The 12,633-nt window shown below is 43.8% G+C and overlaps 1 protein-coding gene across 1 annotated transcript in view; it reads right to left on the reverse strand.

Moving 5' to 3' along the window:
* The window catches only part of nwd1 (NACHT and WD repeat domain containing 1), a 29,289-nt gene extending 19,110 nt beyond the window's left edge, over positions 1–10,179 (reverse strand). Inside the window, exons 1-5 of the mRNA XM_048252933.1 lie at positions 10,112–10,179; positions 9,687–9,911; positions 9,058–9,143; positions 8,181–8,297; positions 606–957 (exon numbers count right to left, since the gene is read on the reverse strand). Coding sequence (XP_048108890.1) covers positions 606–957; positions 8,181–8,297; positions 9,058–9,143; positions 9,687–9,804 — 673 coding nt within the window. The 5' untranslated portion in view covers positions 9,805–9,911; positions 10,112–10,179. The remainder of the gene's footprint in view (positions 1–605; positions 958–8,180; positions 8,298–9,057; positions 9,144–9,686; positions 9,912–10,111) is intronic.
* Positions 10,180–12,633: the final 2,454 nt, after the last annotated feature.

The raw sequence follows: 12,633 nt of genomic DNA on the forward strand, positions 1-12,633 counted from the left end.
CGTTATGGTCATTAGGTATCACCAGAACGTTATGGTCATTAGGTATCACCAGAACGTTATGGTCATTAGGTCAAAACGCTATGTTCAGGTATTACCAAAATTAGGCGAACGTTATATGGTCATTAGGTATCACCAGAACGCTATGGTCATTAGGTATTACCAAAAGAACGCTATGTCATTAGGTATTATGGTATCATTAGAACATTAGGTATTACCAGAACGCTATGGTGGCATTAGGTCATTAGCATTAGAACGTTATGGTGGTTAGGCATCACCGGAACGTTATGGTCATTAGAAAGACACTGCTGAGAGTGTAGAAATGTATGGAGACCTACGCGACAACAGACTGTTCTCTAGATTTCTCTTTAATACTCAATGGGTCTTTGATTAGCACTTGCTTTAATATGAAAGTTAAGTTTTATTATTATTAATATTACACTATTACTATGCTATTACTACTATATAACTATTGGTGTACAGGTAGGCTGTCATCTCATAGTTCACAGTGTTTTCACATGGAGTGCAAAAGGAACTCTAATGCAGATGAAGCCCAGCTGAGCTGGCCTAGAGCTGGCCCAGAGGCCCAGAGGCGTGTGTTCTCCTACCAGACTTGAAGTAGGCGTGTTTCTGCTCTGGGGTCAGCTGGCCCGATTTCTCCGCCTGCAGGGCGGCGCAGCGGAGCAGCCTCAGGAGCCGCGCTTCCGTGTACTGCCAGGAGAGGGCGTCCTGGTCGCGCAGCTCCACGCACTCGGCCGCCGCGTCCCCGTAGTGGGAGAAGTGCCTGCTGATTGGCTGGAGGACGTAGGTGGGCGGGACCGCGTTGTCATCCCTCCAGAACCACTTGTTGAGGAACTTGATGTCGTCGAGGTCGGACAGCTTGCCAACCAGCAGCTCAAACTCTCGCTCGGGGATGAGGCGTGGGATTGGACGATGGCCGTAGCGGTTCCCCAACAAGGCCTGCGGAGAACACCAACACACACAAGGGAAGGTCACTGGTCAGGTGTACTCGGCTGCGGAGAACACCAACACACACAAGGGAAGGTCACTGGTCAGGTGTACTCGGCTGCGGAGATGCATTCAGTGATGCTCTACTCCAGTGATGCTCTACTCCAGTGATGCTCTCTACTCCAGGTGTCTCTCAGAAACAGGTTTTGTCCAGTCACTGCCTTTGGCATATCGTTGTCCTAATACAGTGGTTTTCAAACGTTTTCTGACATTCCTCACTCTGGAATGAGTGTGTGTGTGTGTGTGTGTGTGTGTGTGTGTGTGTGTGTGTGTGTGTGTCATTCCTCACTCTGAAGGGATTTCCAAGCCCCACCTGACTGCATCACCCCATCAAAATGGCAACGTTAAAATATTATTTTCGCATTTTGGTTCTGGTTTGGCTCTCAGTCCCCTGGATTTGATGGTGCTTTAATGTCTATGTAGGCCTGATTATGACTCCTGTGTATTTATATGTAGGCCTGATTATGACTCCTGTGTATTTATATGTAGGCCTGATTATGACTCCTGTGTGTATATGTAGGCCTGTTTATGACTCCTGTGTTTATATGTAGGTCTGTTTATGACTCCTGTGTTTATGTGTGTATGTATCTCCTGTTCATCGCGCCCCACCTGTCATGTCTCCATTGTCCACTAGTGAGGCCCCACCACTGGCCTAATAGCAGATTTAAATGAAATCCCCTGTAGTTCCCTAAGATTTGTTGATATCAACCATCCTTCAACCAGCAGTTTGCTAATCTTTACAGGTACACTTACAATCTTAACATTTTCAGCGTTAGAACACCATCTAATTACTTTTACAATGACATTACAACATGCAGTACCTAATTTAGCTACAGCCGCGGCTTATCTGAAAAAAACTAATGCAGACTTTCTAGAAAAAAATTTTGTTTACGCTTGCCCCATTCCGGACTCATGTGGTAGGCCTATCAGAAGGCCCTTTCCTTAATCCAGCCGGTGGTCGAATTTGTTTACTGATAATGTGATGAACTCATTACGCCAACCCTTGACTCAGTAGCACCACTCAAAAAGAGAAATAAGAAAACAAGTAGGGCGTGGCTCCATGGTATACCACACAGACAAAAAACACTCAAACAAACAGCGCCAGAACTTGAAACAAAAAATGGCGCACTCACCAAATTGGAAGTTTTTCAGAAAGCATGGAAAGATAGCCTTATCACCTACAAAAAGCACTCAACGGCTAAGTCAACCTACTATTCCTCGCTGATCAAGAAAACAAAACAATACAAAATTTCTCTTCACCACAATCTCCGCCTGACTAAGAGCCACACTGAAGTAACTGAATCTATCCCTATTTGCCTAAACAGTAATGACTTCATGAACTTTTTTCATTGACAAAATTGAAACAATTAGAGATAAGATTAATAACCAATCAGTCTCACCAAATATTCATATACTCCATTGCTGAACGGTAGCTTAAAATATAATTGAATCACAGATGAGACTAACAACGTTGAATTAATTTACACCTATCGACATATTAGACCTCACTTCCACAATCTCTTCATCAAAATCTACAACTAGTTTACTAGATCCTATTCCTACCCATCTTCTGAAGACTGCTCTCCCTTTCTTGGACAATGATTTGCTCCAGATTATAAATAACTCACTGCTATCAGGCCATGTACCACAGTTAAAGTCGTTTAAGTTATCTGTTATTAAGCCATCCCTCAAAAAGCCTACCCTTGACCCTAATAACCTGGCCAACTATAGGCCTATATCTAATCTCCCTTATTTGTCAAAAATACTAGAAAAAATTAGTGTTGAAACAAATTGGTACCTTCTTGCATATGAATAAAATCCAATAATTATATCAGTCTGGTTTCAGAGCTCACCCCAGTACTGAATCAGCCTTAGTTAAAGTTTTTAATGACCTCCTCATCGCTGCCGATAATGGACATATATCAATATTGGTCCTCCTTGACCTTAGTGCTGCCTTTGACACCATAGACCACAATATACTACTCCACAGGCTTGAACATTCGATAGGCATTAAAGACTCAGCACTCGCTTGGTTTAGATCAAACCTTTCTAACCGCAGACAATTTGTACAGGTTCACAATAAACCGTCTATGGTAAAATATGGAGTGCCTCAAGGCTCAGTACTAGGGCCCCTGTTATTTTCTTTCTATATGCTTCCTCTAGGCTCAGAAATTAGGAAACATGGCATTAAATTTCATTCTTATGCAGACGATACACAACTATACCTTTCCATAAAACCTGACGAATTGACTCTGTTAGCCAAACTTGACACATGTATAAGAGACATAAAGACATGGATGACAAATAATTTCCTGCTTTTGAACTCTGATAAAACAGAAGCCATGGTTTTAGGTCCTAAAAAGATGAGAGATATCCTATCCTCATCACAGGCTACATTTACTGATCTTCGACTATCCTCATCCACAAGTGTTAAAAATCTAGGAGTTACAATTGACCAAGACCTATCACTAAGTAATCACATAAAACAGATTACCAAAACTTCATTTTATCATTTAAGGAACATTTCAAAGATAAGGAAGTCTTTATCCTTACCAGACGCTGAGAAATTAATCCATGCTTTTGTCACCTCAAGGATTGATTATTGCAACGCTCTGTATGCTGGCTGCAATAACACCTGTCTAAAGAGCTTACAGCTGCCTGTTAAAAGTCGCATTGACTTCAAAATATTACTTCCAACATACAAAGCCATTAATGGCCAGGCACCAGAATATATTAAAGATCTCCTAGTCCCATATAACCCACCTAGACCGCTACGATCACAGAATACTGGCCTTCTTGTAATTCCAAGAATTTCAAAACTACAGTAGGAGGTAGAGCTTTCAGCTATCAGCAAGACCCCTCCTCTGGAATAATCTTCCTTCCTCAATTCGACTAGCAGACACCCTCCCTATTTTTAAGTCTAGACTTAAAACATACCTCTTTACTGCCTCCCATAGTTAGGTATGGTGCGATGTGGAACTTCACCCACCTCAGTGATTTTTGGAATGGACCACCCTGCTGAGTCCTCGCGTGACTGGCACCCCAGTCACACGTGCGATGGTGGTCACTGACCATACCTGCGCTGGTGCCGACTACCCCTCACCATGCCTTAGTTATGCTGCTATAGCATAGTGCTGTCATGGACTTTTTCATGTGTCACGCATTAAAGCCCCCTCTCCCCTTCTCTCTCAACTCTCCCTCTCTTGCCTATTCTCACTATGGTATACTGTAACAATATATAGTACCACTAATTACTTATTGACATTAACCCTTTTGATTTTCAGTAATACTAACCCACTCTACATCTCTCTTTCTTCTCCCTTACTGTACCTCACTTGTGAGGTATATCATCACCAGTCATCAACCATCCGTGTGTTGGCCCTCCTCTCACCCATCTCACCTGAAGTCCCATCCTCGACTGCCCTATTACTGTCCCCCTATCTGGATTCCTGGCCCGTACAGCCTAGTGACCCATCACCTGCCTACGACAATTCTGCCCGATTCCTGGCCTGTCTGCCGACCCACCACATGCCCCTTGACAACTCCCTTCCCTTGGACAAATCCAACGCTGGACTATTTGAACTTTCTGTCACTAAATCAGGATTAATGAATTATTACATTACATTACATTACATTTGGCTGACGCTTTTTTAGCCAAAGCGACTAACAACATGGTAAACAGTTTAAGTTTTAGAGCAATTCTTAACAATTTTAGGACAATTTAAAAAACATTAGAGTACAGTAAAAATAAGTGCATCAGTGAGTGCTGTTTTTAACAGTTAATGCGGTCAGTTTAAGACGGCTGGTGAGTGCTAGGATCAGCAAGACTTGTTGTAAGTGTTGCTATGAGAGGAGATGTTCTCTAAAGAGCTGGGTCTTCAGAAGTTTTTTGAAAATGGAGAGGGATGTCCCTGCTCTTGTAGGAACTGGCAGTGTGTTCCACCAACGAGGAACAACAGATGAAAAAAGTTTGGATTGGCCTGAGCGCACTGGTGGTAGAGCTAGACGCCGCTTAGCCTGAGGAGCCTGAGCGGTCTGGAGGTAGCGACCATGTCTATATGAGGGCATTCAAGTAGGTGGGAGCAGAACCAGAGACTACTTTGTAGGCAAGCGTTAGAGCCTTGAATTTGATGCGGGCCGCCATAGGTAGCCAGTGTAGCTGGATGAGCAGCGGGGTAACATGTGCCCTTTTGGGTTGGTTGTAGACCAGGCGTGCCGCCGCATTCTGGATCATCTGAAGTGGTTTCACTGCGCAGGCTGGGAGACCTGTCAGGAGGGCGTTGCAGTAGTCAAGTCGTGAGATGACTATTGCCCAGACATCCCAACCTGCAAAAAGCCATTTCAGGGAGGTACCCCCATAAATAAATAAATAAATACTTTAGCCTTCTTAGATACTGAAATAGTGATAAATAGCCCATGTTTGTTAATTATTTGTCTCATTCAACACACCAAACATTATTTGTCTTACTCAACACACCAAATAAGGAAGGCCTATAGTTAGAAATTGTGATAATAAAATATGTAGATTTTGGTAGTTTGGTCTTTATGTAGCCTTGGCAAATAGCCATCTAGTAGGCTAGTCCTGAATAATATGCACATGAAATGACACTTGTTAAACTCACCTCAATATGTCTTTTGCAATTATTTAACAATGCTAAAGTCACTGTTACAAACAGTGCAGCATGCAAGACTATCGTTATTTTGAACTCTTAGACAAGGGTACACTTTCGTGTAGTCTGATGTGAAATGGGTCTTAAATGTTTCTTTTTGGGGGGCACTCTGTCCCTGCCATGAGTTCCTTCTGAACTGAACTGAAACAGGCTAATCAGGATGCTCTCGGTCTTGAACAGGCACACAGCTACAGAGCTGCCAACTCTCACACATTGGCCGTGAGACACACACATTTGATTAGTTTCACACGCTCACACGCCACACCCCCGATTTCTCACGCTGAAGTGGTCGGTCCGGTCGGTCAGATGCCTGAAAAATGAGTTTTATCTATAGATCTACCTGTTGAGCCACTGATCGACTAGTTATGCTTTCAGAGACGGTGAGAGGGTTCAAGAGCACCCCCTGTCTGTGGAATTTTCTAAATTTTCTCTCATTTACGATGCTACTTCAGAAGCCGTCCCAGGCGCATTTCCCCCACATTTCCCCGGCTTCAGGTTTGCTTTGAGTGTTATTGAGTATTTTTCACGCTGAAGTGTCAACCTGGTAGGTCAAATACCTGGCAGATGAGGTTCAACTAAACTAAACCTATACATATCACACATCAGGTGAACGAGCGGAATCTAAGCTTTCCAAAGATAGCGCCAAGTTGCTGTGATAATGGTTCATGAAAGAAAATTAACATTGAACTGACATGCAATTTAGGCTAAGCATATTTGCATTTTGCACACAGAGCACAGCCATTACTCTCGGTTAAATATTTCACTAACCCTTCACACAACACATGGAAAACCCAATGTCACAATAAACAGCAAACGGTACCGAATACGAGGATATAAAGCATGCCTCTGTGCAATAAGTGGTTCCTGAGTAATCCGGTTTTGAAATTGCAACACATTTCTACATAGTCTCATTGGAGCGAAATTATAATGTATTCTAATATAAACTATTTGTCAGTACATTACAGTTTTGTAAATTGCTCAGCCATAGATTATCCCACTATCATGGTTCTTATATTGTCAGGTTCCAGCCAATCCCACTTAAACAGATAAATTAATATATTTCTATTGGCATGCTTCCTAGTGACATTAATGCAAAAATATGAAGAAAATCAAATAATGAGACACAAATATTGATATAAAGCCTGACATAAGCCATATGCTAACATTCACATCATACATTCCCAGATATGGGTACATCCTGAAAAAAAGGAAGAGCGTGTACAGTAGGCTATAGGCTAGATGGCCATCACAATGACCAATATCTTATCTTAAATGAACTAGCTGAATAACATAGATGACCACTTCTGCAAAATGTACACGCATTTATGAACTGTGAATTGTAGCATTTATGTTTTGTGGTTGTGAACTTATTGCAATATCACCATAACTATTCCACCTGTGTGTGCATGGTTAAAAGTGCAAAATAGTTTAGGCTACAGCACAAATCTTTCCATAAAAATAAGTCTGACCTCTGAATTTATTTTGAAAGTGCACCTGATTGATGCATTTAAAAGTTAAAATATACAAACATTTCTTAAATTCTTACAAAACACCCTTAGGATGACACAGCATCAGATGAATGCAGGTTCAGGCCGAGGTCCTAGTAGTAGATCCCTTTGATACCAATGTTAATTAAACTCTGGGACCCTGGTCCCTACACCTGAGAACCACTGATGTACGTTTTTTTTTACTGTACGGTAATAATGCTGAATGAGCCAAACAAAAATTTCCGCAGCAAAATTTTGGTTGGCCCCACCAAATCTCACTCCAAGGTTTTTTGAAAAGTTGGCAGCCCTGCAGCTACCTCTCTCTTTCTCTCTCTCTCTTTCTCTCCAACCCCGTTGTGTGTGCGCTACACACAGATGCACACACGATTTGAAGTTTCGGTCTCGTGTGCGCACTCTTGCTCGCTCGCTCTAGATTACGGGAGATTTTATCTAATTTGGGGGCATCATCAGCCGTTATCAAAATACGGGAGACTCCCGGAACTTCCGGGAGACTTGGGATGTCTGATTGCCTGAACCAGAAGTTGGGTAGCATCTTGAGTCAAGTAGGTCCTGATTTTCCGTATGTTGTAGAGTGCAAAACGGCATGACCGGGCGACTGAGGCAACATGATCTGAGAAAATCAAATCAAATCAAACCAGATACGTAATCACCCCACCTCTTGTAACTTTCAGCTCAAGTGCTTTTTAACACCATATCTTATTCTCTACACCTGACTTTCATATGCATTTGTCATGTATACAGACAAATGCATATCTGCTCGAGGTTTCTTCCTATATGTATCTCCAATTCTTCCTTTCCTTTTTCTCTGACTGCCTACATTCTGTAAAGCGCCATGATACATGTGTAATGTTTTGGCGCTCTATAAGCACAATAAATTGAATAGAACAGTCAGTCAGTTAGAACAGTCAGAACTATCAGGAGAACCATCTGTCGCACACATCACGTTTACCACGGCATGGTCAGAGAAATTCTAGAAGGTTCTGTAGTTCAGACTCACAATGAAGGTAGGACCCACAGAGTCCCTCTGGCAGCAGCGAATCTCCTCCAGACTCAGCTCTGAAGTCATGTGATCCACCGACACCATGTCGCGCACACCCCACCGCAAGTCCACCACCTGACACACACATGGATGGTCCACTCATGACTTATGACGAGACATGGTCTATATATTTGACTCTCTTATCATGGTCTACTTACCTACTAGCTTCTATTTATTTGCTTTATTTTAAATGTATCTGATGTAATGCACACTGCTCAGGCATTGGACAAGGCAAGAAGACAAAGCACACTGCTCAGGCATTGGACAAGGCAAGGCAAGAAGACAAAGCATTTCACGATATGTTGCAGTATTGTGACAAATCAAATGTTGGCAGAACAACCAGTGGATTGATGCAGCAGTATGGGTATCTAACATGTCCACACTGCACCTCCCACACACACACACACTGCACCTCCCACACACACATACAGCGCACCTCCCACACACACACACACTGCACCTCCCACACACACACAGTGCACCTCCCACACACACCCAGTGCACCTCCCACACACACACACAGTGCACCTCCCACACACACACACACACACAGTGCACCTCCCACACACACACACACACACACAGTGCACCTCCCACACACACACAGTGCACCTCCCACACACACACACACACACACTGCACCTCCGACACACACCCAGTGCACCTCCCACACACACACACAGTGCACCTCCCACACACACCCACCCACACTGCACCTCCCACACACACAGTCAGAACATCTGCCCTGGGACAAATAGGTACCAAAGGTACACACACACACACACACACACACACACACACACACACACACACACACACACACACATTCTCTCACCTCTAAGGTCAGGCCCAGGGTCTGGCAGAAGCTCTGGACCTCAGGAAAGGCTCTCTCCCATAGAGCATTTCTCTCTGCAATCATATCTGCAAACCAGGGAATCACAAATTAAAATATAAAAAGTGTCCTCAAATATAAAGTAAAGTAAAAACTCAAAGTCAAATAAAGTAAAGTACTGTGTGAGTGAGCTGAAATGTAAGTTTGTGAATAGGAATTTATATTCCATAATATTCCATAATCTGTAGACATGTGTGCCAAGAAAGGGTTAATCCCAAATGAAACCAGATATGAACGATATGCTAGATGATATCAAGACTGAAATATGATTCACACAGTTTGAAACATAATGTTGCTGAACTGTTGCTTCTTTGTGAACAAGAGCTCAAGTTACATCTTTACAACAGTTACAAATTACTGGCAGTAGATGTGACCTGAGAGTGACAGGGAGTGAGAGTGGGAGAGTGGAGGAGTGAGAGTGGAGGAGTGGAGGAGTGAGAGTGGAGGAGTGGAGGAGGGGAGTGGAGGAGTGAGAGTGGGGGAGTGGAGGAGTGAGAGTGGAGGAGTGAGAGTGGAGGAGTGGAGGAGTGAGAGTGGAGGAGTCCGACTGAGACTCGGTGGCTCCAGGTTACCTGAGCAGGTGGAGCTGAGGTAGACGCGCACCACGCTGGAGGGAGAGGGGGGGCCTGACCAGGTGTGTCCCCTCAGCGCGTCCATCCCCACTGCCGCTCTTAGAGCCTTCACACTCATGATCTGAGCGCAACACAGACAAATGCAGCAGCACCGACAGCACAGACCACACACAGATTCCCCCCAGTGCTTGATGCCTCTGGCCACTCCTGTGCAGCTTCTATCAACTGACACACACACACACACACACACACACACAAACCAACCAAATGTTCTCATTATAAGTAATCTACTTCAGGCACTCTTGTTTAGGCACAACAGTATATGGTTCAAATGTCAATTAAACACTTAGGTGTACAGTATGGTATCTTGTGTAATTTATTTATATGCCATGAAAGCTCAATTAATGTAGCAAAGAAATGCCTACCTCAGATCTTCAGTCCTTCCACTCACTCAGAGCTGCGTCCCTTCCACTCACTCAGAGCTGCGGTCCTTCTGTTACCTCTGGCACCATGCTGCCTTGCCGGTGTCTTCCAAGTGTCACCGCGTGTCACTGGAGCGGCACATTAAGACTGTTTTTGCCGAGCTCTTTACGACTACATCATTCCACCCGTCAAGGGAGAACACGCCAAGACAACCTGTGTTTACTGGTTCCCAGCCTCTGAAAGCGCCGCGTCCCCTGGGTCAACACACAGCTGAGTGCTCCCTAATTATGGCGCACAAATAGAGTCCATTTAATCACAAGATAACAGCTTCTGAACGGATGCACACTGTGCTAAAATAAGATATTTTTTGCTAACAGCATAAAATAATCAAGTAAGTAAAATGTATTTATAAGGCATATTTAAAATACAGTTTACACTGACCAAAGTGCCGTACATAGTGCAATGAAAGGACAATACATGAATACAGATGTAATACTCATAAAAGGGCAAGGAAAGCCAGGGAGAAGAGGTGTGCTAGAGCCTACATTTAAAACTAGTGATGGAGGGAACATCTCTGATGGAGGGTAGCAGCTGATTTCATAGGGCAGCCATGGCCTACTGTTTAGCGCTTCAGACTTGTAACCGGAGGGTTGCCGGTTCGAACCCCGACCAGTAGGCACGGTTGAAGCAAGGCACCTAACCTCTCACTGCATCGGGATTAGTGTGTCTTTCACCTCGCTGTGTGCTGTGTGTGTTTCACTAATTCACGGATTGGGATAAATGCAGAGACCAAATTTCCCTCACGGGATCAAAAGAGTATTTATACTTATATATTTATTTATATAGGTGTGGCGCAGCCACAGCAAAAGCTCTACCGCCTGTCTGCCTGAGTCTGGTGCGTGCAGCATGCAGGAGGGCCAAGCTGCAGGATCTAAAGGACCTGGGGGCTGGGTGGTGCTGAATGAGATCTGCCAAGTAGGATGGGGGTGTCATATGCTCCCGTTTTAGGGATCCGGTCAGTCTTGCGGCCACATTCTGGACCAGCTAGAGGTGAGAGGTCAGTGCTTGAGGGAGTCCCAGATGTGATAATTGCTTTATCCAGGTCATTGAATGACAGAGAGGGTTTCAATTTAGCGATGGATGACTGAGCTGGTCAAAGCTGTTCTTGATCACAGCAGCAATTTGCTTGTTAAAGCACAAGTGGCTTCATAGAGGCACAAAGTGAAAATATTAGTTTCTTCTGAACTTAACCCTTAAAGGTGTAGGTTTTTGAACGTTCTAAGTTCCGCAACAATTGAAGGTTCTAAAATTCTATGTTGTATTCAATGAACCCAGATATTCTTTAGAACGTTCATTTCTCAACATTCGACGGTACTCCTTTAAGGGTTAACCAAAGTGCACAACCTAAGCGTTTGTGTATTATAGGTGGGGATTTTATGCAAATAAGATATTCACTTTACTGCAGGAGAGATGACAATGTCCAGCAGTGCTTTGAGTCCACCCCAGCCATAGAGATGTAAGTTATTCTCTGGAAAACCAGAATGGTTCTGTCAATACATTTCTTTTTTGTTGCCTTAAATCTGAAAAAATATATCAATATTTGGTGTCACAAGAACATATCAGGAGCAGAAACTTCTGAATGTATCTCAGTATGGATTTTTCTGTTACTCCCCATCAGAAATAAGATGCCCATAATGTGCCCCCCCCCATCAGTTACAATACTGTGTTCCAAAATGCCTATAAGGGGAACCGACGTACATCACAATCATTCTACTGCCTCTTCTGATTGGCTTGTTTCTTTGCCACACTGAAACTCCTGCACACTCCTGTGTGGGCCCATGTGTATCTGTTTCTGCATGTCACCCTTGGACTGTTTTTGTCACAATATTCCCGGAGCTGGCTTTCTCCTGGGTCTCTGGGCACAGGTTCGCTGTGGAACTTAATGAAGCGCAGGCTGAGAAACAGCCTCAGGCACAGACTGGCAACACTGCTGCAAAGCACTCATCTGCTGGGGGAGCGACTGAAAAACAGACAACATCTCTACATGATGTCCTCAGATCAGAGACTAGCTAGAGAGACAGACAACATCTCTACACAATGTCCTCAGATCAGAGACTAGCTAGAGAGACAGACAACATCTCTACACAATGTCCTCAGATCAGAGACTAGCTAGAGAGACAGACACATATGTGTACAGTATTGGATCAGAGACCAGCTAAAGGCAGACAGGCAAAACAGCAGCAAAACCTGCGTGTACAAAAGTCCCTGCTAAACACCAGTCAGAGCTCATGGAGACAGCAGCTGATCAGGGGTGGGTTTCACCGAGAGGGACATTGAACAGCTTCCACGATTAAATGATAAAGTCTCATTTTTATCTTCTCTCTCCAGTTACCTCAGAGGTTGTACAACCATTTCAGGAAACTCCAGAAGAGTCAGGTGTAGATAAGCCATTAACCCTCTAAACATTTGACTTCACTGTTTTAGTTTAGTGTGTTTTGTTTGACTTGATGCTGCATTTGTGACC

The sequence above is a fragment of the Alosa alosa genome, chromosome 9, assembly GCF_017589495.1.
Source record: "Alosa alosa isolate M-15738 ecotype Scorff River chromosome 9, AALO_Geno_1.1, whole genome shotgun sequence".
NCBI lineage: Eukaryota > Metazoa > Chordata > Actinopteri > Clupeiformes > Clupeidae > Alosa > Alosa alosa.